The sequence below is a fragment of the Nothobranchius furzeri genome, chromosome 4 (assembly GCF_043380555.1).
Source record: "Nothobranchius furzeri strain GRZ-AD chromosome 4, NfurGRZ-RIMD1, whole genome shotgun sequence".
Lineage (NCBI taxonomy): Eukaryota > Metazoa > Chordata > Actinopteri > Cyprinodontiformes > Nothobranchiidae > Nothobranchius > Nothobranchius furzeri.
Genome location: NC_091744.1, coordinates 70,470,775 through 70,494,828, shown reverse-complemented (window position 1 = coordinate 70,494,828; position 24,054 = coordinate 70,470,775). Strand labels below are relative to the sequence as shown.

Sequence of the window (24,054 nt, the reverse complement as noted above, 5' to 3'; positions counted from 1 at the left end):
GTTAAGTAAATTCAACTTTTCCTTTATTACAGTGAAACAGCTTGAAGTACACGTCCATTAGGTTAATACTGACTCATTAAAACTGATATATAAATGTTAAATTCTTGTTAAATAATAACTGGTTAATATGTGCATAGGCAAAACAAACTGCTTCATCCTTTCATTATACACTCATTTTGTGATACCTTTTGAAGTGTTTTAATGTTTCACATTCGACTTCTATGAAATAATCATGTTAAACCAAAAAGCTATTTACCTACATTTACTCTTTAAAAAGTGTTTTTTGAAAGCAACCTGAATGAAACACCTTCTAAAGGGTAACTTATCTTTGTAGGTATGTCTAACACATTTTTGTTAGTTTGTGCCTGAGCAAATGACATGTTTGAAAATAAAAGGTTCATGAAGCATTATGAATAATAATAAAAAAACTAAAAGTGAATTACATTTTTCAGCTTTAAAAAGATTCGGTTATCGGCACGTGAGCATTCTTGATCAATGCAAACAATCTGTCATCCACTGTCTACTGTCCACGTTATTAACTGGTGACACTAAAACTTCACATGTCCTCACCAGTCTGCACAATCAGAGGCACCTGTCTGCAGCTCCAAATCCCAAACTGCGTGACTGTGAACACTTCAACTCTGTACTTCCTGTAAGGCTCGAGTCCTCCCATCACAGCGGTGTAGAACTGCTTCCTGTCTGTCCCAGGTATTCTAGAGATGTTGGAAATGACCCCTCCCTTTTTTGAGGAAATGTCCTCACAGTTTACAACAAATGTCCATCCATTCTCACACTGTAGACCTGGTAGCATCCAGAAGATGCTAATCTGATTAGCTGTTACTCGACCAACGGTGATGTTCTGGGGAGGTAAAGGTCCTGGAAGTAAGAAAGCACACATACATGACCTTGTGCATTGTTTAGCTAAATGTAATGGTTGTCTACAGTAACTTATGTGTGGTAAAAGCATACACTGGTGGGTCCCATATAGAATATATATAGGCAAACATTTTGGGTCACAGGTTTGTGACCCCATAGGGAGCCTAAGTCTCCTCCCTTTCCAATCAGCTCACAGGTTCCTGAAAAAAAAAAAGAATCCAAGTCAATGAACCCAGGACTTTCCTGCAGCGCTAACCACTGCGCCACTGCTGCCCCTCTTCAAAAATAAGTGCTTTTTTGGTATCAAAATGTGTCTTTAAAATTCATGGACATCATATTGTAAAATCCATAAAATGGCTCGTATCCATGGCACACAACAAGCCAAATGAGAAAATAGCCTTTTTAGCCCGACTGACTTGCATTCTTTTTTGTTTCCTCCGGGGACCCATGCTCCGGAAATAGATGGGCGTGGCTTAGGCTCCCCATAATGATTTGCTCAGATGGATTATAACGGGCCCTACATGAGTTTCAGGCAGACCCAGATGTTTTGTGTTACACACAGCCCTGTTTAATCTATTTGGAAAAACCATTATAGGTCATAGGGGCCATCATGGAAACTGCTGATGGGACCCATAATGTTTGCCCACATATTTGCCATACGGGGCCCACCTGTGTACACTAGCTAGGAAGTTGACTCACTCATGTATGCTGTTTGTGTTTGTCCCAACGTCCAACTGGGCCCAGCAGGGTGAGACACCTGAAGGGTGAAAAAGTAGATGCTCCCTGGAGATAAACCTGCCAGAGTTACTCCTCTGGAGGAGAGAGAGATGAGCACCGTGACAGTTTTTCTCAGCACCATTTTTGTCCCTTTTTTCTTCTCTGACTCCCAGCACCCATCTCTTTGAAAATCACCTGAAAGGCCATTTGCACTTCTGTGATACTGGAGGAAAATCTCAAAAGATGAAAGATTCAGGGAGTGGGAGGGAGTGAGGTCACTCCAGCGAAGCTCTACCTGCTGCTCTGTCACCTGAACCAGGTCAAATGAAAATGATGCAGGGGTTGAAGGGGCTGTAAAAGAGGGAATTATACTCAGTAACAGAAATGTTCACTAATTAAATCACAAGGAAATTGTTTTTCATTAGTTACAATTACTTTAAAATAGAAAAATTTAAATGCAGCGACAGTTTCATATGATAACATAATCAAAAATCAATCATTAGATGACATAAACACAGCAGGTTAATTAATTAGGTGATTGACTTTGGTACTGGCAGATGAAAGGCAAAGGGATGTCACAGAAGAAGGGAGTGAGGAAGTATCCAGGTCCGGTGGCGTTCCTCTGAAAGGCAAAACAGTCTGTGTGACCGGCTGGCAGCAGAGTCACCATCGAGTTTGTTTGATTATACGGCGAAGCATCGGACCAGAGAGCGTGGCCTTCATCCTGTGGGATGAGGAGGTGAGACAAACATACTGTAATTATGTGGTGCAAGGACATGGCAGCACACATCATTAAAGCATCAAAACAAACCTCCCCTTTAAGGAGGAACTGCTGCTGTGAAGCCTCATCACTTCACTGCAGTGTAAGCAGTTTGTTTCCTGTGAAGCCTTAATCATCAGAATGTCAGTGATGGCTAAGATGGTTTTCTTGTTTTAATTTGCTCAAAAGAACATAAACACGTTGTAAAAAGATCTTGTACAAATTCAGTGGTTATAGATTTATCAGTCTATAAATTTTGTTGTATTTAAAGTATCCTGGAGGGCTTTTGTAAAAGTAAATAAACAAATAAACTTTGTGGCATACTTTTCACCGCTACCTCTCTACGAAAGCATAATAAAATATTCATTTCAGGCATTACAAGTATTTATTATTTAACATTTTCTCTTCAGGATAAATTGTTAGTCGTTAAATATATTTTAAAATGGGATGCTAAAAGCATTTAAACATAAATATATGTTAATTTCATATTTCTTAATATTAAATCAAATCTAAATTTATAATCAAAGTAAAAAGTTCTGTAATTAAATAAAAAGGTGTAACCTTCTGCAATCTCATGTCTATAAACGTATTAATGTTGCTTTTATCTCTACAAAATTTTACTCTGCTTGACATGTCTGACATTACCTGGCATTATTATTGTGTTAATTTAATTTTAACATTTGAATATTTTTATTGTATTAGCAAACATTTTTAATATTTGTTTTATATTATACATAAAATAATTTAAAAATGCATTTTTCTATGTTTATGAGGTCCGGTTAATTCCAAAATCCCTAAGTTGAAAAAAAGCACAGTAAACTAGGTTTTTATGTTCATGAGATCCTGTTAATTCCAGATTTGGTTGATAAAGCCTAGTAATTTTGGAAGTTTGGAAGAGTTTTAGCATAAATTTTTTTTGTATATGTTTAAAATATCCAAAAATTTCCCAGACATAGTAACAACAAAAGTGAATTAATTTAATTTATGACTATTTTTTTTTTTACAGATTTGCATCTTAAATCTCCCATTTACCCATAATACATGAAATGTGGTTGAGGCCATTGGTTTCATGGATAAAATGAACTATAAATGTTTTACCTGTTGATCATTCAGCCCCGTCCACAACAGCAGCAGACCGTCATCTGTCAACAGGTGAGAGGATACAAACAGCTGCTCGTTGGGGGTTTTCAGGTTAGCCAGGTGGCTTCCAGCTGCCAGGTTTGTGCAGCTGAGCTGGGCATCGCTCCAACTCAAACCTGATCTTCTCACAGTGTAGCAGCTTCTCTCGTCTGCCAACCATCTATGTGGACACTGATCTGGAGCCAGACATCATCAAATCAGAGCACAAGTCCAAGTGTGCAGTCAGGTTCATGGCTGATTATGAAGTCATGTGGTTATCGTAGAGCAACTGTGAAAACTACCTGTTTCCAGAACAATACTGAGCTTTTGCTTCAAGGTGATGCCAGGCGCGAGGAGCGAGGCCACCGCGACTTCAGCCTTGAAGCTCGTACCGGGTGGGAGACCGTTCATTGTATAGTGGGACTTGATCTCTGGAGAGTTTATATCAAAGACTCGCGTGACAGATTGTGTGCGCATATCGTAAAGAGTCAGAGTGGAAATTCTCCGCTGCCCGTTGAGTTTCCATTTCAGCTGTGCAGTAGTAGTTGTGCTGAATATGTGAAAAGATGACAGGGACACTGGAACTGGAGACAAAACAGAAGGCACAGTCTAATTATTAAAAGTATCCTTTATGGTTTGACAAGCTTTTGATTTACTTTAACCAAGTACAGAGATCAAGGACACTCACTAAAGTGAAACGTCTTCGTCTCCAGGACCGAATCCTTCCTGCTGGCTCTCATCATGATGCTGTACCCCCTTCGGTCTTCGGTCAATTGCAGTAATATCCTGCAGTCAGGCGAGCATGCTGAGTGATTAAAATGTTTCATATGCGTCTGCAAAATGGAGAAGAGCCTAAGAAATTATAATTGCTCACAAAAACAAACCAGGGATAGAGCTGCTCATTTTAAAGGTTCTTACCAGAGGGTTACCTGCAGATCTGCAGGTGATTGTGAAGCTGTCTGGGTCTTGACCAGAGGGAAAGGACTCAAACACCATTTCCACTTCAACAGGATGTAAACGCTGTTCACAGCTCAGAACCACCTATGAAAGATTAAAACACAGCTGCATAAACCGCAATGCATTCAAATAGACGAACATGAAATACCAAAACAGAGAGATTATAATCCCGTAGGCCTTAATCTTACCTGAAACAGACTGCAGAGGAACCAAAGATGCTCTGTTCGGGTCATTGGGGCAGATTTTTGCCATGCATCTTCTATAATCCTTCACCTTCAGGCTGCCACCTCTCCAAAAGGATGCGTTTGTGGAATACCAAATCTGAGCTGTGATTCCTAGCCTTACGTGAAAATCCCAAACTTTACATCAGCTGTGGAAAGTCCCATGCTATTTGAGTCGCTGACGCACAACAACCCTCGTGTGAAGGAGGAGACAGCTCCTCTGTGTGTAAAGGAGGAGTAAAAGAGAGTGCCTAACTAAGATTGTTTTAGTTCAAGCCAATTTGTTCTGCCTCTTTTGTTGGGATAAGAAGCGGTTGTCATGACAACCAGGGCCACTCCGGTGCCTTCGGGGTCCTGAGGAGAAATAATAAATGTGGGGCATGAAGAGATGGTTGGTTAAGAAATGTGGAAGCCAGCGGAGAAGTGCCACCAGCTTCTTTGGTCTTACTTTTTTTTGTGTTTTTATGACATCACTCACCCCCTAAAACAGGAATGTGCTGCAAATGTATCACAGCCTTCTCTTGGTGAGTGGTTTGGCTCAGATGCTGGGTGTGGTGTAAGTCCTGGCCCTTGTGGAACGGCAGGAATGTGAGAGGGAGAAATGATTGACGTGAAAACGAGAGGCGACCACTGAGGAGTTCTATTGTGAAGGGGCGACTCCCACTATGTAATAACCTCTCAGACGTGAGACGTAAACACGCGTCAGCATTACTGACGCTGAATCGTGTTTGACTGAAGGGGTGGGTGTGATGTAAAAACGAACACACTTCAAAGTGACCTGGAGGTTTGTTATCGCACGCGCGCGCGCGCACACACACACACACACACACACACACACACACACACACACACACACACACACACACACACACACACACACACACACACACACACACACACACACACACACACACACACACACACACACACACACACACAAGTATACAGTTAAACATTTTATTAAACTTTTTGACTTAGAAAAAAACAGAAAGCAATTCAAACTTCTAAGAAACCAAAGTACAAAGCTCCATTTATCAAACACAAACCAAAATGCACATCAACTGAACACGGCAGCTACTTTCATTTAAAAAAGCAAAAAACTGCTGTTTCAAACATGATTTTAATGTTTAATATGAAGCAAAATATAAAAACAAACTACAGGCCCCATCAATTAAACCCCCAAAAAGCAGACAGGCTTGGCACAGCAGTTCTTAATGAAATGGACAACTAAAGTGCAGATAAAACTACTTGAAATGTTCCACTGGCAGCAGTTACAACTATGACTCAAGGTCAAAAACATGGCTGGTGTTGTCCAATAGTACAAAAAAGCTCAGAGTCCCTCTGAATCCCTTTGAGAATGCGTTCTTCTGTTGTGCTCATTTTCATTTTGGTTTAGTTCCACTGGCAGGAGCAGTCCAGAGGTTCTTGGAAGTTGTAGTCCACCATGGTGGCGTTGCGAGAGCAGTACAGTGAGACAGTCCGTGTTTGTAGTCCGCTCTCACGGCAGCACTTGCAGAACCTGGCGTGACTGTTGATGTTAAAGTTGAAAATGGTGGCAGACGGACATTTCCCATCACAGGAATACACTGTGACCTGGAAGAGGTCCAACAGAGACATAAGGACAGGAACATGCAGCCGGGAACATAAAAATGAGTCTATGTTGGGTTTTTTCACTATCTTACTGGTGCATTGCTCCTGCAGTCATCTTTTCTAATGGTGGTTCGAATCGCCACACGCTTACATGTTTTCCCATCCTCTTTACCTGCACGTTTTTGCATAGAAATAAAACTTCATACACAGAGAGAAACTCTAGAAGGATGAAAACGTTACAATAAGAGATGCACCAGTCAGTCAACCTGTTAATGGGTGAATTTCAGCTTGATCCGTGACTCCAAAACTCAATAATCCACTTTTTTTCCTGAAGCACATCCTCGTGGATGTTTACCGAGAGAGCAGAATTCTGAGTTTACCTTTTGTAATATTTGTAAATTGTTTTAAAGTCAAGAGAAGCAAATAAGCTGTAATGAAACAATTTTCTACAGAAGAACGTCTGCCGTTCTCTTTTCTGCTCAGTAACACACAAGCTGAGTTTTTCCATTTAATCACCAGCTGTCAATGACACAGGTGACATATTTAATTTCAGATTTGTTTCTGACATTATGCTGCATCTTTTAAGATTTCAGTCTTGTAGTAAAGTGAAACTTTACCTAACGTGGCACAATTAATAATTTTCTGGAGAGGAAAAAATTTGCAAAACAAAAGAAAATGCTAAAAAAGATTAAATAACTTGTTCAAAAGGTATAATATACCGATTTTACATGTTTTTTCCTCATTAGGAAATGATTGTAGACACAAATGAAGCTCTGCTGTTCAGTGTTTTTTGGAGAAAATATGCCTTTCTTCTAAATAATTTTATTTCTGAACAAAAAATAATAATCTCTGACTTTAAATGCATCAACAGTTTTTAAAAATACATATTTTCAGTAATAACCAGCCCTTAAAACAGCAATCAGTGCATGTCTAATTAGAACAATTATCTCTTGTAAATTCAGTTGACCATCCGAAGAAGCCATTTTCACACAAAGATTCTCCTGAATGTTCCTGAAAAAGTCAAACTGACAAGATCTGTTTGTTGCCCAGCAGCAGGCGTTTGCTTTGATTGACACTTGGAAAGTGGTGGTGGTGGTGGTGGGGGAAGCCTTCCGGCAGAGGGTCACTGAATGACTTCTAACCCAAGGTCACTTCTAAACTAGTTACTGATTAGGTGATGTCTCTCCACCAGTGTAACAATGGAGCTTAAATCACTACAGGAGAGTGTTTTTAAATAATAAAGAACATACTTGTTCTTCATGTTACATTTTCATATTGAGATGAAACAACAACCATGAAAACACACACATTCACAAAAAGTTTTAAAGTACAACAATGTTCAAGGTGTGGAACACTGAAAAACATCTGAGAACGCCTCAGCTAGTTGAAGCTAACCATTAGCATTAGCAACTCCACCACATGGCAGTACTCCTCCAGGATCGTGTTATTTGTGGAGCTCAAACATCAACGTTGCAGAGCAAACGGAGTCAGTAGTAGAGTCGTGTTGCTGCTATCCAATCTGAAGCGAGATGTCCAGTTATCAGGAAATAAAACTCCAGATCATGTTGTCTGAAGCTCAGCTATGACGTGGCTCGCTGCTTGTTCCTGAAAATGGTTCCCCAGAGGGTTTTCTCTCTCCGAGTATGACTTACAAGGCATTCATTCTTAAGCCTGATTCATGCTTCTCCGTCAGCTCCAACAGGGAAGTATGAGCTCCAACCCTCATACTTCTCCGTCTCCTGGGGAGTGTTGCAAAGCAATTCCCCGCCAGGACAACAGAGGGCGTAGCGCTGTTGTGAGATATCCTGTCATGTATCCGGTCCAAGATAGTGTGTTTATATTGTGTTTTTTTGGTATATAAGAGACTTTTTAACACGGACAAATTTGTCTCTCATTCTCGTTCACCTCTTCATGCACTCGCCACCTGTAAACCCACGTTTCCTGTCATTTCCGTCCACAAATAAAACGCTTGCTGCACATCTTTTCACTCATCCAGTCACGGGGGAATTAAACATTCATGTTTTTAGAGTTTTTTCGCGAGGTATTCTTCGAGCTTCTCAGTGTCTGCCGCTAGTTATTCTCGGCTCTCTTTATGTTTTTGAGGGCGCAATGGTGGCGTTGTAGACGACAGCGGCGTCGTGACCAATCACAAGCTTGCGTTCTCCTTCTCGACGGACGGATGTTTAGAAAAGAGATCTCGACTCCGTACGTCCTTGCGGGGCTCTCCACAACCCGCAAGGACGGATAATGTTATTGAGTGTCTCCGCACTGACGCAGACGCATGAATCAGGCTTTACTAGTGATGCTCTGCTAATGCATTGATTAAATGAGTGTTCCACACCTTTCAAAAACCACTGGGAAATGAATAGTGCAAAGAAGTGGTACCTGTGTCACAGTTAGTACTACCAGTGGGTGTTATGGGGTTAATGGTAAAAGGTAAAACATCCACTCCAGAACCTGGGAGGATCAGCGGGACCACAGCCGTCCAGTTCACAGAGCATCAGGAGAGTACAAGGTTATATTTTGTTCATGAAAGACAACATCATGTCATCAACACACACAGACGGGGATCAGATCAGAGCAGCTGGCATGCATGTGGGAATTTCTGTTGTTTCACTCAGGGCAGCCAGCCAAGGAATGCAGTCACCACAAAGCTCCAAGGGCAAACTCTAACCCCTGCACCATCTTACGTCCTTATTGGTAAAACTGCAGAGGAACTCGATTAGCAAACACAGCAGGGACACGCGGCTGAAGCAGGCAAGCAGGTGAGGGCACAATGCCAAATCCAAAGACAGAGAGAACGTCGCCGCAGAGTTGCATCCACAAAGTAAAGAGAAGGAGCATTCAAGTTCAAAACATCTCGACAATTCTTTATAATTCATGTATAGGTTTATATCTCCACCTAAGCGTTTCCCTGAGCTGTGCTGTCTTTTGAATATGCCAATGGAAGGACACCTGAGAGAGCCAGGGATTCTGAAACCAACTTCATTCAGCATTCAGGCTGTCAGGCTTTATCAACACCCTTTAAAAAGGCCACGCCCCTGAACCGTTCAGCCAATAAGCCCATCCACTGCCAGGCAACAAAGCGCTCACCCCTCTAATCAGCTGCACAAAGCATTGCCAGCAGGCCCAAATAAATCTGGACACTCACATGTCTTGCAGCAACCATCCACATAGCTCTGAACAACACCTCCACTCTGTGAGAAGAGAAGCAGATGAAAAGAAACAACACAAAAATGATTAAAACAAACTCACAAATACTAAACAATGAACCACTAATGGTTTTTAAGTATTTAAACCATGTATGTTTCATGATTCTGACCTGAATACATTCTGAATCATTGAAAGGAGGACAAATAACCCCAGATGCAAGAATCACCGCTCCTACTGCTGTCTCCACACAGTCGTAACGCGTACAGTTCTCCACCCAGGAACTTCCTGCCTGCAAACACACAAACACGTTCAGCCGTGCTGGAGTAAGAGGGCACATCTAGATGTGGATCTGCTTGTTCTCACGGTGAAATGCTCCACTGTTCCATTTTCATTGGTGAAGGTGCAGGAGATGTTCTTACAAGAGCCGCAGCACACCTGAGGATCCGTGGATGGGGCGTACATCTGGTGCTAAACAAGACGCATCCAAAGATGAACAAATGGTGATAAATGAGTAAATTCTATCCGTCCTATTGTGTGATGGATACATACTGATCCACACTTTTGGGAGCAGTTGATAGATGTTATCTCCATTGCGTAGAAACCGGTGTGTGGATCCTTGTCATGCAAACATTGCACAGTGTAACACATTTCTCCTTCAAAGTACTGAATCAGAGACTGTCCCGGTCCCAGCACCGTCATTCCTTGGAAAAGACACACCTCACCCTTCTCTGCGAACACACATAACATCTGTAACTACACAAGTATTTTCTCACAATAAAAGTACATAAAAGGCTGTTTGAACAGACTTAAGTGCCATTTCACGTACGACATGCATGCAGAGGACAGCCACAGATGGTGCTGCTGTCAGGGACTTCAGCTAGTACCTCCCCCTGAGGAAAAAAAAAAAACGCTTACTAAAGTGAATTTGCTATTTTCTGGCTAACAAAAGTGGCTTTTTAAACGTTTCTTTGCTGACTTACTAGCTGGCACATGGGGAGAGCTATGTTCTCACACTGGCATTCTGGACATGACAAAGAGCAGAGAAGTAGTGAATTTTGTGGCAGGGACTATAACTTTGAAAATAATTACAATCACTACCCTCTCAGTGACACCAGTTACAAATACATGAGTGTGTAAGTGTGTGCGAAGGTACCACAGTGCTTCTGAGGGCAGCAATCCCCGGGAATAGTAGTTTGCACCAAAGAGAGTCCGGGTGCACAGCTCACAGTGGACGTGGGACATAGATTATTATCACAGACTGCAAAGCATAGAAAGAGGAGAATTATTTAAACACACATTTTTGCCATTTTGAAGTGTGTTAAAGTTGTAAAATATTAATAATCAACATTTTACATCCAACAGAACTGAGCTCATATAGTGGCCACACATTCCCATTCTCAAGTGCCTGCAAATCCTGCAAATCCAGGTTAACCAAACGATTTTAAAAGCATCCCTCAGGTTATAGTGATGCCTGTTAGTGATCATTAATTTAAATGTGATGCACTGAAACAAAGAAACACCCAAAACATGCAAGATAAAGGCCCTGAGGGCCTGGAGCATTTTACCACTAAGCTAATGTACTGATGTCTGAAAAAACTTCTAGTGTGGAAGGTTTGTGTTCACACCACTGCTACTTTTGAATCACACACTTATTCCAGCTGAATCATTAAATAATTACTGAGGAATTCCTGCTGGATTTTATACCAGAAATGCTAAATTAACATAGTAACATAACACAAATTTAACTATTTATATAAAAAATGACATCCCATGAACCACCTAGAAAATGTTACGTTTTGAACCCCTTGAGAACGGCAGAAAGACAATTGTGAATTCCTACTAGCGGTTAGCTCATCATCCTTGAAGGATGCAATATTTATTTGTTCGATCTGTATACTCTAATTGTCACTTTTACACAAAAAACACTATTTCAAAAGGCACAAACACACACCAGAGCAAACACACTTACCACAATGGTACTGTGGACAGCAGCTGTTAGTAGTGTTTAGATCCACAGCCAGAATTTCTCCATGTGAGCAAGATGGAATGGGCTCAATACATGACTCACACACTGCTCAGACAGAAAAGCTGTTTTACTGCTGCAATTGACAGAATTGTTAAATAAAGTGGCCACATTACTGACCCTTAAACCACAGATTTATAGTTTTAGGTTGACCCGTGCAGCACGATCAGACTTACCACACAGATAAGAGTAGCAGCAGGATTTCTGGGCCCTGACCTCAACAAGGAACTGATCTTCCCTGCAGTCGGGGGCCATGAACGGAGGACACGCCATGGGGTCACACTCTGAGGAAGAAAATTTAGTGAGTGTCAAAAGTTAACCATAATGTTTTATTTAGAAGAAAGCTGCAGAAAAGTTTGTTTTCACCACATCGGTACTCTGGACAGCAGGACAGAGCGCTGTAGCCAATCACCAGCCGGTTTCCATTATCACAGGGTGGAGCTTCACTGTCGCAGATGGTCATGTTGCACTCTGGAAGAAGAGTTAAAAAATACAGTAAAGAGGAGAGCTGATGCAAATTCATTAATATTGTGGTAAAATGTAGATGTCTTGAAGTGATTCTAAAAAGTTTATTTTCTTTGTTTTTTACAATTAGAAACATTTAAGCCTCATTTAAAGGCCTGTTTCTGCTGTCGGAACTTCCAGGAAATTTTCTTGGACCTTCACGGTGTGGATGCGTCTCCTTTTCACCAGGCAAGCCCGACGGGACCATTTTCTGCATCATTTCAGTGACCAACTGATGACCTGCACTGGGATATGTTTTCTAAAATGGTCCAGTAGAGTCACTGGGTGGGACTTAAGGTAAACTAATGCAGATTAGCTGTGGGAAGCGATATTGGAACACATTGCCAAACAACCGTCCATCCATCCATCCATCTTCTGAACCCGCTTTGTCCACGTTGGGTTGGGGGGGGGTACACCCTGGACAGAGAGCCAGTCCATCGCAGGGCAACACAGAGACACACAGGACAAACAATCATGCACACACACACACACACACTCACACCTAAGGACAATTTAGACAGACCAATTAACCTAACAGTCATGGTTTTGGACTGTGGGAGGAAGCCGGAGTACCCAGAGAGAACCCACGCATGCACAGGGAGAACATGCAAACTCCATGAAGAAAGACCCCAGGCTGGGAAGCGAACCCAAGACCTTCTTGCTACAAGGCAACAGCTTTAACCACTGCACCACTGCGCAGCCCTGCCAAACAACTGGCATAATGTAAAACTGGAAAAGTTGCCGGCAAAGCAAAGTAAAGGAAAGTCATGAACGCAAGCTCTGGATCCATCTGGCATTTGATCAAAGTCTGGATACTCCCAGGACATCCTGGAATGTGAGTGGTGCTCAACGTTCTTCTTTGTTGTTTTGCTGTTGTCCATCAAGGACCTTAGCAGTAGTTCGGGCTATCATTAGCAATGGCTCAAATTAGCGTTGTTTTGTGGTTAGCATTACTGTGACCAACGTTTACATATTGCCAATATTGAAGTGAGTTGGGACGTGCATATTTAAGGATGTGTGTCCAAGTGCATGATGTGTTAAACCAGCTTTTCTTAGAACAAACTGTGTCTCAGTGGTCATTACCAGTTTAACATTAGTATTTACATAAGAGACATATGTCGGAGTTGGTGCAGACTTTTTGGTATGCTACATTAACCAAGCTGTCTTTATTCAACAAATATAATTTTCTATTCTGGTACACCTTTGAATGATTACCCACAGATTTTTTTTTTGTGCTACAAAATTCAATAAACTCACCACAGATTTTTTTAGGGCAGCAGGACCCTTCTTCTAGCACATCCAGCACATACTCCCCCTCCCTCTCACACAGAGGTGTAGGCACAGCGCTGCAGTCTGGTTCAACAGCCACTACAGAGCCGTTCTCCATGCACTTATACAGACAGCAGCTTCGAGCCGAGCCGTTCCACACCTCGCCTGGGGATCGGGGGTTCCCCTCATTATCTGTGCAGACTGAATCAGCAAACGGTTTGGTCATGACACAGAAATATGAGCGTCTAGAAGCAGAAGTGTTATATCACAAAGGCACATTTCAGTGTATTCACTCACCACAACGGTCCTCTGTGACACAGTAAGGTGAGTCGGCTCGGTGCAGGATGGTTCCACTGCGACACACACACTCCTCTCTGATGAAAGAGCAGGTAGTTTCCTCGTAGTAGTCTTTGTTCAGACAGGTGCGGCTGTTGCAGGTGCTTACACAAGGCTGATACTCCTTACCAGGAGGACAGCGCAATGCTACAGGATGACAAAAACCTTGTCAACAAACAAGAAAAGGAGGGGAGCACATATGCGATTGTGCTGCTTGTGTTTTCTTACGACAGAAATTGTGTCGCCTCCAGCTGATGCAGACTTGGTGTGTGTAGCAGACTGCCACATAGGCTGCCAGAAAGTCACACTGGTGATCCTTATAGTGCAAGTCTCCTGCCCACATGATGTCACAAAACTGCTCTGGAGGCACCTGTGATTTTTTTATATTTGATATAAATGTTTGAATGTATTTTCTTTTTTGTGTACAAGACAAAAGGCTGTAAAAGATCAGAACCAATCCAGGTCCTCCGGATGTTTTGGATGTCTTTCAGCGTTAACACTTACTTTGACAGACTGGTTGATTGATAAGCCTTTGTAGTATTTTGAAGAGGTTTTCAAAGCTGTTTTAGTGAATCTGCAAACAAGCTAGCTTTTGAACGCAAACACGATCATGGAATGCTTACCCCTTCCCCTCGGGTATCTTCCCTGAGATCCTAATTCAGCTGTAACCGTAAATCCATGATGCTGGACGAGAGAGAGCGCTAAACACCAGTCTCCAATATTTACGTCCAAACATCTTTTGTTTTCTGCAACTTCAAATGGTGTTTCTGTTTTTGGGACTCCGGTGATTTGGCCTAAAGTTGAAGTGGTAGCAGCCGGCTGTTTCTCCTTCTCTGATATTATTGAGTAGTCAACCTCTCACACCAGTGTTGCAAAAGACTCGAGTGCGTAATGAATGAAGGATGCAGGGAAGGGTAGAAGTGCAGCCAACCACCGGATGGTCCAATAGTTGCTTTCGGTTTAAAACGCGTTACTGGCAGAGGGTTTTAGACAAATGCGAGTGAAACACTTAATTCTTTTCTTTTTTGTTTTTTTAAATCACCACAATATATTTACAACTATTCTTTGTTAGAATGTTGTAGAGAAGCATGAAAAATGTTTTAAGCTAAATTGTTTTCTAAATTTGCTTTAACGACTTTACACAATGAGTACGATTTGTTGGAGCAGAGAAACAACTAAAACATGCAGTAATGTGGGTTTGTCCTGATATATTCTTTGGCATTACTTTTTCAATTTGTTAACTTGCGTTAAGCAATTAGTAAATTTTACTACATCCATTTTCACTCTGATACTCATTGTATCTCAGCACATTCTCCAGAATGAGGAGTGTAAAGCCTGGCTCACATGGAAGGATAATAATCCCAATTTTTGACCAACCCAGTTCCTTCAGACAATCTTACATGTGCGTACGATTACCAAAAAGGCTAAAAAAAAGATCTCATCAAACAATTCTATCTCTTGTTACGAGTGGTCTGGTCAGCTCAGAAGGAAGTTGGTACAGCTCCTATCATAAATCTGGACTTTGAAGCATGTTGGATCATCTTGGTCTGATTTTCGGGGACAAATGGACACGCTGTGTGATGAATGTGATGTCTAGCCAATCAGAAAGAAAGGTGACCGAAACATACGGCACTCCTCCTCCTTCATGTTTGTTTACTTCAAAGTCCCGTTTTATCTTGCAAGATTTCCCGTCTGAGTAGGGAATTTCCGTGAGTGAAAGCGGTTCGTGTGTAGTGTTTGCCGAGTTGCTGCACACCACACACTGTAAGAACAAAACAACGATCCGTGAATTTTAATCACCACATGTGAGATCTCTCATGCTTTTAAAATCAACCAACAATTTCAAACTCTGCCATGAACACCAGGTTTAAAATGCTGTTAGGTACCTTGCTGTGACACGATGTGAAGGCTCTTTGCTGCAGCATAGAAAGGCAGGTGGAGCAGTCCCCGATGGTACAGTTGTCACCGACCCTGCGTGTGTGTTCGGTCTCGTCTGTGGTATGAACTCTCCACGCCTGCAGAAAGACCATCATGTCTCCTACCTCTCTGACCACAGTGCCGTTCGGCAGCTTCAGGTCATCCTCTGGATTCCCGTCACAACAACCTGGCAGATTGGACAGATGCTTTTTTTTTAGCCCTGATGTATTTGCGAGGTTTATTGCTGCTTAGACTGTGAGCATGCTTAGACTGTGAGCAATATAAATGCGGGGTGAGATAACGTCTGTCTAAAACTGCATAATGGAACAAAATGGCTCTCAACATCTCAAACTGTCATACCCAGTAATGGCTCAAGTCAAAGGGATCCAGCAATGCAGACATTAAGCCTTTAGGTGCTGAAAGATGGCACTTAGATAAATGAGGCTGGTGCTGATGAAATCTAAGCATGCGCATGTGTGTTGGGGGACTCACCACACAGACCTCGAGTGGGCACAGATGCATTACTAGGGGCGATGTACTGCAGCACCATAATCCCTGTGCTGTGATACCACTGTATGCTGATGCTGCCAGGTGTGTGGATCAGGTACATACGTCCCGTGTCTTCCACGTACAGCGAGTGATGGGAGAACGGGAGCTTAACAGCTCTGTAATTCACTGTCACCTGTAAACATTTTTACATTTAAATGAGTAATTAAGGTGTTTCCCTGTTTATTAGATAAGGTTAAGATGGCCACCGTGCGATCAAGTCGGTTGATTATGATCCTGTAGTTGGAGGTGGTAATGTTCAACTTCTTAAAGCAAAGGCCAGATGTTCCACCTGTTGGACTCTGTGGGGGACAAACATCCAGAATGGATGGACACGGATTAATTCATCGCAACACAGGTGGGAATGTAAGCAGTAAGAGAAAGAAAGGAGATTATACTCACGGTTCGTCTGATGGAGTTCACACTCTACAAAGGAAACAAAGAATTAATATGAAAAAAACGTTCGTTTTAAATCAGGTATTGGAAGAAATAATCAATTTACTAATTAGCTTATGTAGTGTATTACCTGGCTGGTTGGACATTTCTCCACTGTGCCAATAATAGTTTCTCTGGGCAGGTTGACCAAGATGTATGAGCCATTGTCATACAACGCCGCGTTATTACCATCAAACGTGATCACACGCAAATCTGACATCACAGTACAGCGACCTGGCATGAGAAAACACGTCATTTCAGCCAAATCCTACCGCAGCTTTTAACTGGAGTATTGGAGTTCATCAGAACGTACATGGGCACTGCCACAGGGGGCAGCAGGGGTCTGTGTTGATGAGGATGGGCAGGCCCAGCAGACTGCACTGGGGCTGGGTGGTGTTGTAGCGACAGTGGTGGGTGGAGTTGTGAAGTAGAAGCTCTCCGTTGAAACAAATGAGCTCGGCACACTCATCGATACGATAGGAGAACGGGGGCTGTGAACACACAGTTTACTCGTTTACTGTTAAAAGCACACTTGGCAGTTTAGCATACTTTAACCAACCCTAGTGTCCGTTATTAATTGTCTGTGGTCTAACTGAAAATAAAACCTCCTCCCTGCACGTTCATCTTTTTTAACACATTAAATCTAACAGCTGAAAGGTCTCCTCGGTCTTCACGGGTGTCTACATGAGTGATTTGTGTTCATGATCTAAAACATGCAGGAAACCTGCTGGAACCAGACTACAGCTCCAGGAAAGTCAACTCCCTTTTATTCGAAGTCCAGCAGGTGGTGGCTGCCAGTCCGAAGTTGCAAATGTGGTATTCTGGCCATAGGGGGGGGGATTGGAGGTCTGAGTGACTTAAAGCAGAGCTTCTTAACCCTGGCCCTCAGCGCCCCCCTGCCCTGCATGGTTTCAATGTCTCTGCTTTAAGCACACCTGCTTTACATGTTTGAATAGCCTTCTCAGGACGACATCAAGTGCTGCAGAAACCTGTTAATCTGGCAGCACAGACACACTGGTGTCTGAAAGGGCAACATGGAAAACATGTAGGACAGGGGGGCGCCGAGGACCGGGGTTGTGAAACCCTGCTGTAATGGGTCAATTTAGCACATACTGGCTCAAGAAAACATTTTAAAAATATGAAAGTGTTTCATAGTATGGCTTTAAAAGCATTAAAATATATATTTCAAAGTTAATGGTCAATTCTTTTAGTCTTGATGTCCCCAAGTCATCTCAAATTACATATCCAAGGATCCACATCTGTCACTGAGAGAGCAGCAACAGTTATTTATTTCACAAAGTCTGCTGGAGACACTCACCCTCACCCCATCCATCTTTAAAAACAGATTTTCCAAGGCTAAAAATTACAGTTAGTTTTTTTCCTCCGTGCTCTATTTGACTATATTGTTGAAAGTTGTGTCCTGCCAAACAATGAAGAAATTACTTAGCTTGCACAGATGGGATTACTTTATACCATCATAAGCAGGATTATAACGTTGCTGGATTTGTTAAAGAAGAAAAAAGATCTGCGTATGTTTCGTGCTCTCACAGCACTCGTTTGGGTCTCCTTTAGGGGTTTCCTGAGGGATATTGTACTTTTTTACGGCCCGACAAAGGCACATTAGTTTACTCGTTTCTGGTGGGTGTGTTCAGCGTGAGGTGCTGCTCCGCTACATCAAATGGAACCAGCTGAAATGATTTGGGCATCTGGACATTTCTCAGGGGAGGTGTTTCGACATGCCCCACTGGGAGGAGGCTTCAGGGCAAACCAAATACTTTCTGAGGAGATTATATCTCATAGATAACTTGTGAATGCCTTGGTGTCCCTCTGGAAAAGATTAAAAGATGTAACTGAGATGGAGGAGCTCTGTGGATCTTTATAGTTCATGGACCTAGAAAAGTGTTACAAGGTGGATTGATGGATGGACAGATGGATCCAAAGCAAAGGAATTGCTTATATTATTAGAAACAACTGCACTAACTGTGATTTTCATTATGAAAATATATTGATATTGAAAGGGAAGCAAACTTACAAATATTAATAGCTATTAAATACAGAAAAATAACGTTGGCTCAGATTTATAGCAATTAATTTCGTTTTGGAGCTCTGAACATGGCAACAATGACCCTTACTGTGCACGGTGACGTGGGCCAGACGAAAGGGGGTCTGGTCGATATTTCCTCTGTTGTCGGAGAGGTTTCTGGAGTAGTGGTCTCCATAGTGACAGCTTCTGTGGTTGGTGGAGTTGTGGTTGTCTCCAGTGGGGTGGTGGTTTCTTTTGAAGTTGGTTGAGGGGTGGTTGTGTGTTCTGTAGTGGTTTCAGGGACAGTGGTGGTGGCGGCTGTTGTGGTGACAATGGTGGATGGTGGCAGGGTGGTGGGGGACGTTGTAGGAGGTGGGGTAGTTGGTGTGGTCACGGTGGTGGTGGAAACGAAAGTCGTAGGAGAAGAAGTTGAAGGAACAGTAGTGGGTGCTGCTGTGGTGGCCGCTGTGGATGGAGTGGGGGTCATTTCAGTTGTGCTGAGAGTGGTTGGTTCTAGTGGAGTTGATGGGGGAGTGGAAACACTGGTAGTGGGAGGAGTGGGAGATGTGGTGAGTAGAGTGGTGACACGCTCAGTAGTTGTGGTGGGAACAGTTGGAGTGGTGGTGGGTGTGGTGGTTGTGGGCCTGACAGTGGTGGAGGAGGTGGTTGTTGTTCTTGTTGTGGTTGTAGTCATAGTCATCCTTGTGGTCATGGTGGGAACTATGGAGGTCGGTGGTGTTGCTGTGGTTCTGTTGGATCGTGTTACAAAGGCGAAGGGTGTTGGTGTTGGGGGAAGGGAAACACCTGCAGAAAATGATTCACATGAAACATAAACACGAATAGTTGATTAAAAACAATTACATAAATGAATGACATCACATTCGATGAGGCGCTATACATTATCCATTCCATCTCATGGCAGCGTTTTAAACTAAATATTGTTTTTGTATGACAACTGATGTTGGATTATACCATTGTCGTGATTGCCTTTCATCTACGTGTATGTGCAATTTAGGCTCAATATCAATAAAATTGACTAAATTGAAGCAATTTCTGGGTTTTTCCTATTAGCTGGGTTGGTCACCTTGAATTGTGCCGACTCCATAAGTAGAGCAGGTGTAGATATATTTTATTCTTCTATTGTCAACCCCTGTGTAGTAACCATAATTATTATAGGTGTTATTGTTATTGTTGCACTCACAGTCCTCTGTGTAGACACATCTTCTTGTGATCTCATCCAGAACCATCCTCTTGGGACAACGAGGGAAGCAGCCCTCCACTCTGAAACACACAGGTTCAGTCCTGAGAAGAACAAAGATTATGCTGGCTGTGGAATGAACATCTGGACTGGTCCAATCCTCTTACGGGGGTAGAAACTGGCAGCGTGTTGCATCTGGATCGTTGCATGTGTGGACACAAGGACTCGCACAGGCCTGGTAGCGCCACTCACACATCATACGGTAAGGTATTATAAAAGGACTCTCTGCAAAAAAACAAAAAAGGCAACATTCATTTGTGTATGGATGGAATAAAGATGCATTCACTGACCCTCCAAACACATTTGAATGAGTAAAGCAAAATTTCAATTTATTTAAAAACATTGCACACATACTGCAGAGAATGCTATTAACTCCAAATGTGATTAGAAAATACAAAAGGAAGTCTAATGAGATTCCTGTGATTCAGACTTTATAACAGTAGGAGGTCGGGGAGGTTTAACTAATTTAAGAATAATAATATGGTCCAACTTGGAGTTTTGGGCTCTAAGGGGCTTTGTTCAGCCCTCCAGATGGCAACAACAAGAACTGATGCAATTTGTGTTCGATCCATATGGTTTTATCCTTCAGGAAAAGTTGTGCTCTGTGGGGGCCACATCTTTTACATTTGTCTTTCAGTCTGAGTAATTAACAGATAATTTAGTAATTAGAAAAGAGAATTCCTTGCTTATGACTACATATTTTCCTTTCGTTATAATGATAAATATCATATTGTCCTTTTATGCATTATCTTCTAAGAGTTACAGCTGTTGCTGTTTTGTCCCAGAAAGCTGACTCTGCAGAGGACAATCAGCGCTTTGCCTCCTCCTCCTACCTGCACAGCTGCACTCACTTGGGCTGATCACCTCTGGAGCAGCATAAATGGGAGAGCTGCCAGGAGGAAGGAGAGACTGGATCTGTGCCAGTTTTCTCGTGTGCTTCAATTGTTTGTGTTTTAATAGCTTTTTAATGGGTTTTAGTTGTTTTAAGCTTGGTGAAGCTTAACAACTTTTAGAGTTTTTTTTAACAGACGAGGGACCAGAGTGCTGGCTTCCTCTTGGCTCCCAAACTCGTGTTTAGTCAGTAGACTTTGTGTGCGAATGTTTGGGAGCCTTCGGATGTCTGTTTTGAATGAAGACTCTTGGTCATTTTAACACTGTGTTTTAAGTACTTTTAGATTTGGAGCTTTTTGTTATTTTAAAAAATCTATTAATAAAATCATTGTTTACATTTTTAACACCTGAAACACGTGCCTCTGTGTTGCTCCCAGTCCTTCTCCTTATCCACCAATAGAGGATGTAACATGAGTCTACATCCCTCAAGACTGGTTTGTCTTACACAAGAACTTGTTACAAATAAACAAAATACACATTAAAAAGATAGTAAATTGCAGTTTAGCTGATAACTGTAGGAGCTGATTTGTTTTATTGCACAGCTGCATGGATGTAACTTTGGGGGGGGGCATGTCTAAGTCAAGTTTTGACCCCTGCACTTTTTACCATCCAAAAACAATATTACACTATATTAAATTGACACTGGTTGAGCTCTAGGACCAAGCAGAAAAGAACCATTTGTGTTGAAGCCTGTTTCCCAGACTGTAAAGATACCCCCCCCCCCCCCCCCCATACACACACACTAAAGTGAAAATTACATCCATGCAGAGCTTCATGAGAAAAAAAAATGTTCCTGGTATCAACAAGCCTCTGCAACAGCTGTTTTTACAGTCACAGCAAGCTAACCTTTAAAATCTGCTACGCTTGCATAACAAAGATGTGACATTTCAAAATTTTCTCCACAGTATTCAGGTTTATGTACACAAGTCCTGATACTGGGGTGTAAGAAGGATTTCTGCTGTCACTCTACCCAGACTTGTTTTTGAGACTCTTGATTTCTAGGACTTTTCTTGTGTGTTTTGCTTGTTTGTTTTGTTTTGTTTTACACATGAAAGCACAGCCCAATCTGCTTATGGTTCTCAACCTGGACCTCTTTCAGCTTTTCAGTCATTTTTAATTTAAGTGTGCTTCCTCTAGCAGAGCAAAAGACAGCTTAATTCATCACAAAAAAGGGAGTTTGCTTCACTGCTGCGTTTATGACCTTTTGAATGAATGAATTCTTAAGGCATAAATGTTTTCCCAACGTCTATACTATTTAAGCGAACTAAAATAATCATGTTGCATGTGTCTGTAAACAAGCCAAGTTCTATGAAAAATTCCAAGAAGACATTTTAGAAAAGTGTATTTGTTTAAAGTTTGTCCAGCTGGCAGGTTTAAATAAATTAACTTGATGTAGAACAAATTTTGGAATCACTGCTTCAAATGGAGATAGTTTTGCAAATGATTCTGAAGTTCAAGACAAATTGCTAAAAGTGCTGGGACATTTTCTTTTCTACGCACCGAATCTTTAGTGAGCTCCCATTTTTAATCTGCAAGGTTTATCATAAATGGCCCCAACTTTTGCAGCTATAACCGCTTCAGTTCTTCTGACAAGGCTTTCCAAAAGGTTTGGGAGTAAGTCGGAAACCATGTTTCCCGAAGCTCATTTGTAAGGTCAGGCATCGATCTAGGATGAGAAGCTCTGCCTCACAGTCTCCACTTGCCTAGAAATCTAGACAGACAGTAGCAGAAGCAAAATGATTTTGCCCTGCATGTTGGTCTAGCTTGTGGTTTTGGTCCTGGCTGTGGAACACTGGACCAGCTCTGTACCCTTAGGGGAGTCCTGGAGGGGGCGTGGGAATTCACCTAACCAATCTACATGTGTTTTGTAGATTTGGAGGAGGCGTTCAACCGTGTCCCTCGGGGAGCTCTTTGGGGGGTACCTCAGGAGTATGGGGTGCCAGGCCCTTTGATAACAGCCTTTATCAATCCATAAAAGTCCATAAAAGTTATGAACAGAATCGGTGACAAACGGCAGCCTTGGCGGAGTCCAACTCTCGCCAGAAAGGAGTTCGACTTAATGCTGGCAATGCAGACCAAGCTCTGACACCGGTCATATTGATAATAACTTACAGATAGAGAGCCTAATATGAACCTGATGGAAGCCACTGACACTAAATACACTCTGAGGTCACGGTGTGTATGGGTTAGAAGTGGGCTTGTGTTTCTCACCCTCCAGGGCAAAGCTGCTGCTGGCCTTGAAGCCCTCTGTGGTGCCATATCTCTGGGCTCGTGCAGCAGTGCGCGTGAGTGTCAGAAAGGTTCCAGGTTGGCTGACAAGTTCAAATGAGGTGTAACCTGTCAGAAACAGCCCCTGGTGTTGGACAAAGGTCGCTCTACGACCGAACTCCGCTCCTCGACTCCACTGCTCCAACTGAAGCCGACTGCGCCCTGACACTGTGAGAAAATAGTTGGGTCTCTCTGCAGACTCCAGAGAAACAACGGAAACACCTGAATAAAAGGAAAAGTCTAATTAACCCCAAAACAATAAATAATCAGAATGTTTTAGTGTTTAGTGCATATGCTCACGTAATGCCCTGTCCTTCAACAGTCCTTCAGTGATCATGAAGTTGAAGAGTAGGCCAGGGGGAGGCAACTGCCCTGGCCTTTCTCTTATGAGAGGAAACACTGAGCTGCTGGTGCGATTCACACCAAACATGGTGTCATTATAAACAGCACTCACCAAGGAAAATGGGCCATCTCCTAACTCTGTGGTGAGAAAGACAGGAAATGAGTTTGGTGACAAGCCCTCTGGGAAATGAAGAGGCACACAAACAACGAGCAGCCAGAATGATCCTTACTCCTACATACCTTGATTATAGTATTCACAGTCATACGCTGCAAGAGAAATAGTTCATTAGACATTTCTAAAAGATAGAGGCAATGGCAAACATCTACAAGGAAACAATGTGTAAACATCTTAAAAACAGCAGAATGTGATCACAAAGAGTGGTCAAGAGGCTATGATCCTGTGCATCTCTGAGAGCATACTCACGACAGACAGAGGGGGATCTCCAGTGGATTGTGACCCCCTGTTGACAGCATTTATGTGCATATGCAGCAATGGATGTGCAGAGACACTCACAGTCTCCCCCACGATTACAGTTGCAAGTGTCTGTCAGGCAGTTCCTATAAAACCAGGCCACATCAACCTGAAAGGCATCATGAATACACAACAGTCACAAACATGGAAACACTTACAAGCAGAAACTGAAGCAGCCAAATCTCACTGGGAGAGGCTAGGGGAGGCCAAGTTTACTGGGGGGTGCAGTTTTCAATTATTCACTTGGGAGGAATTGATGAGATATTAGGACGAAGGAATTTGCAACTTCTGGTGCAAAAAGTATCAAATAAGCTGTAAGAGGAACAGCCAGAAGGCTTTAGTCTGAGGGTCTGCTGACAGGCAAGATTAATTGGAAC

At 42.4% G+C, this 24,054-nt stretch overlaps 2 protein-coding genes across 3 annotated transcripts in view; both read right to left on the bottom strand.

Annotated features, from left to right (window-relative positions):
- ptprq (protein tyrosine phosphatase receptor type Q) overlaps positions 1-4,827 on the bottom strand; it is a 50,067-nt gene extending 45,240 nt beyond the window's left edge. The window contains exons 1-8 of the mRNA XM_070550389.1: positions 4,618-4,827; positions 4,391-4,513; positions 4,161-4,305; positions 3,775-4,056; positions 3,452-3,669; positions 2,137-2,317; positions 1,576-1,944; positions 571-876 (exon numbers count right to left, since the gene is read on the bottom strand). Of these exons, the coding sequence (XP_070406490.1) occupies positions 571-876; positions 1,576-1,944; positions 2,137-2,317; positions 3,452-3,669; positions 3,775-4,056; positions 4,161-4,305; positions 4,391-4,513; positions 4,618-4,662 (1,669 nt within the window). The 5' untranslated portion in view covers positions 4,663-4,827. The remainder of the gene's footprint in view (positions 1-570; positions 877-1,575; positions 1,945-2,136; positions 2,318-3,451; positions 3,670-3,774; positions 4,057-4,160; positions 4,306-4,390; positions 4,514-4,617) is intronic.
- Positions 4,828-5,450: 623 nt separating this feature from the next.
- The window catches only part of otogl (otogelin-like), a 38,356-nt gene continuing 19,752 nt past the window's right edge, over positions 5,451-24,054 (bottom strand). Inside the window, exons 30-58 of one of the 2 annotated variants that reach the window (XM_054733114.2) lie at positions 23,630-23,786; positions 23,446-23,472; positions 23,164-23,343; positions 22,807-23,085; positions 19,812-19,929; positions 19,648-19,727; positions 18,556-19,250; positions 16,737-16,914; positions 16,515-16,657; positions 16,391-16,414; positions 16,198-16,290; positions 15,935-16,124; positions 15,412-15,629; positions 13,754-13,895; positions 13,487-13,672; positions 13,178-13,390; positions 11,783-11,887; positions 11,593-11,700; positions 11,363-11,464; positions 10,547-10,651; positions 10,374-10,414; positions 10,220-10,283; positions 9,943-10,121; positions 9,757-9,861; positions 9,563-9,682; positions 9,392-9,437; positions 8,626-8,697; positions 6,333-6,412; positions 5,451-6,243 (exon numbers count right to left, since the gene is read on the bottom strand). In XM_054733114.2, coding sequence (XP_054589089.1) covers positions 6,043-6,243; positions 6,333-6,412; positions 8,626-8,697; positions 9,392-9,437; positions 9,563-9,682; positions 9,757-9,861; positions 9,943-10,121; positions 10,220-10,283; positions 10,374-10,414; positions 10,547-10,651; positions 11,363-11,464; positions 11,593-11,700; positions 11,783-11,887; positions 13,178-13,390; positions 13,487-13,672; positions 13,754-13,895; positions 15,412-15,629; positions 15,935-16,124; positions 16,198-16,290; positions 16,391-16,414; positions 16,515-16,657; positions 16,737-16,914; positions 18,556-19,250; positions 19,648-19,727; positions 19,812-19,929; positions 22,807-23,085; positions 23,164-23,343; positions 23,446-23,472; positions 23,630-23,786 — 4,251 coding nt within the window. In that variant the 3' untranslated portion in view covers positions 5,451-6,042. The remainder of the gene's footprint in view (positions 6,244-6,332; positions 6,413-8,625; positions 8,698-9,391; positions 9,438-9,562; positions 9,683-9,756; positions 9,862-9,942; positions 10,122-10,219; positions 10,284-10,373; positions 10,415-10,546; positions 10,652-11,362; positions 11,465-11,592; positions 11,701-11,782; positions 11,888-13,177; positions 13,391-13,486; positions 13,673-13,753; positions 13,896-15,411; positions 15,630-15,934; positions 16,125-16,197; positions 16,291-16,390; positions 16,415-16,514; positions 16,658-16,736; positions 16,915-18,555; positions 19,251-19,647; positions 19,728-19,811; positions 19,930-22,806; positions 23,086-23,163; positions 23,344-23,445; positions 23,473-23,629; positions 23,787-24,054) is intronic. The other variant, XM_054733115.2, reaches the window with a different exon arrangement.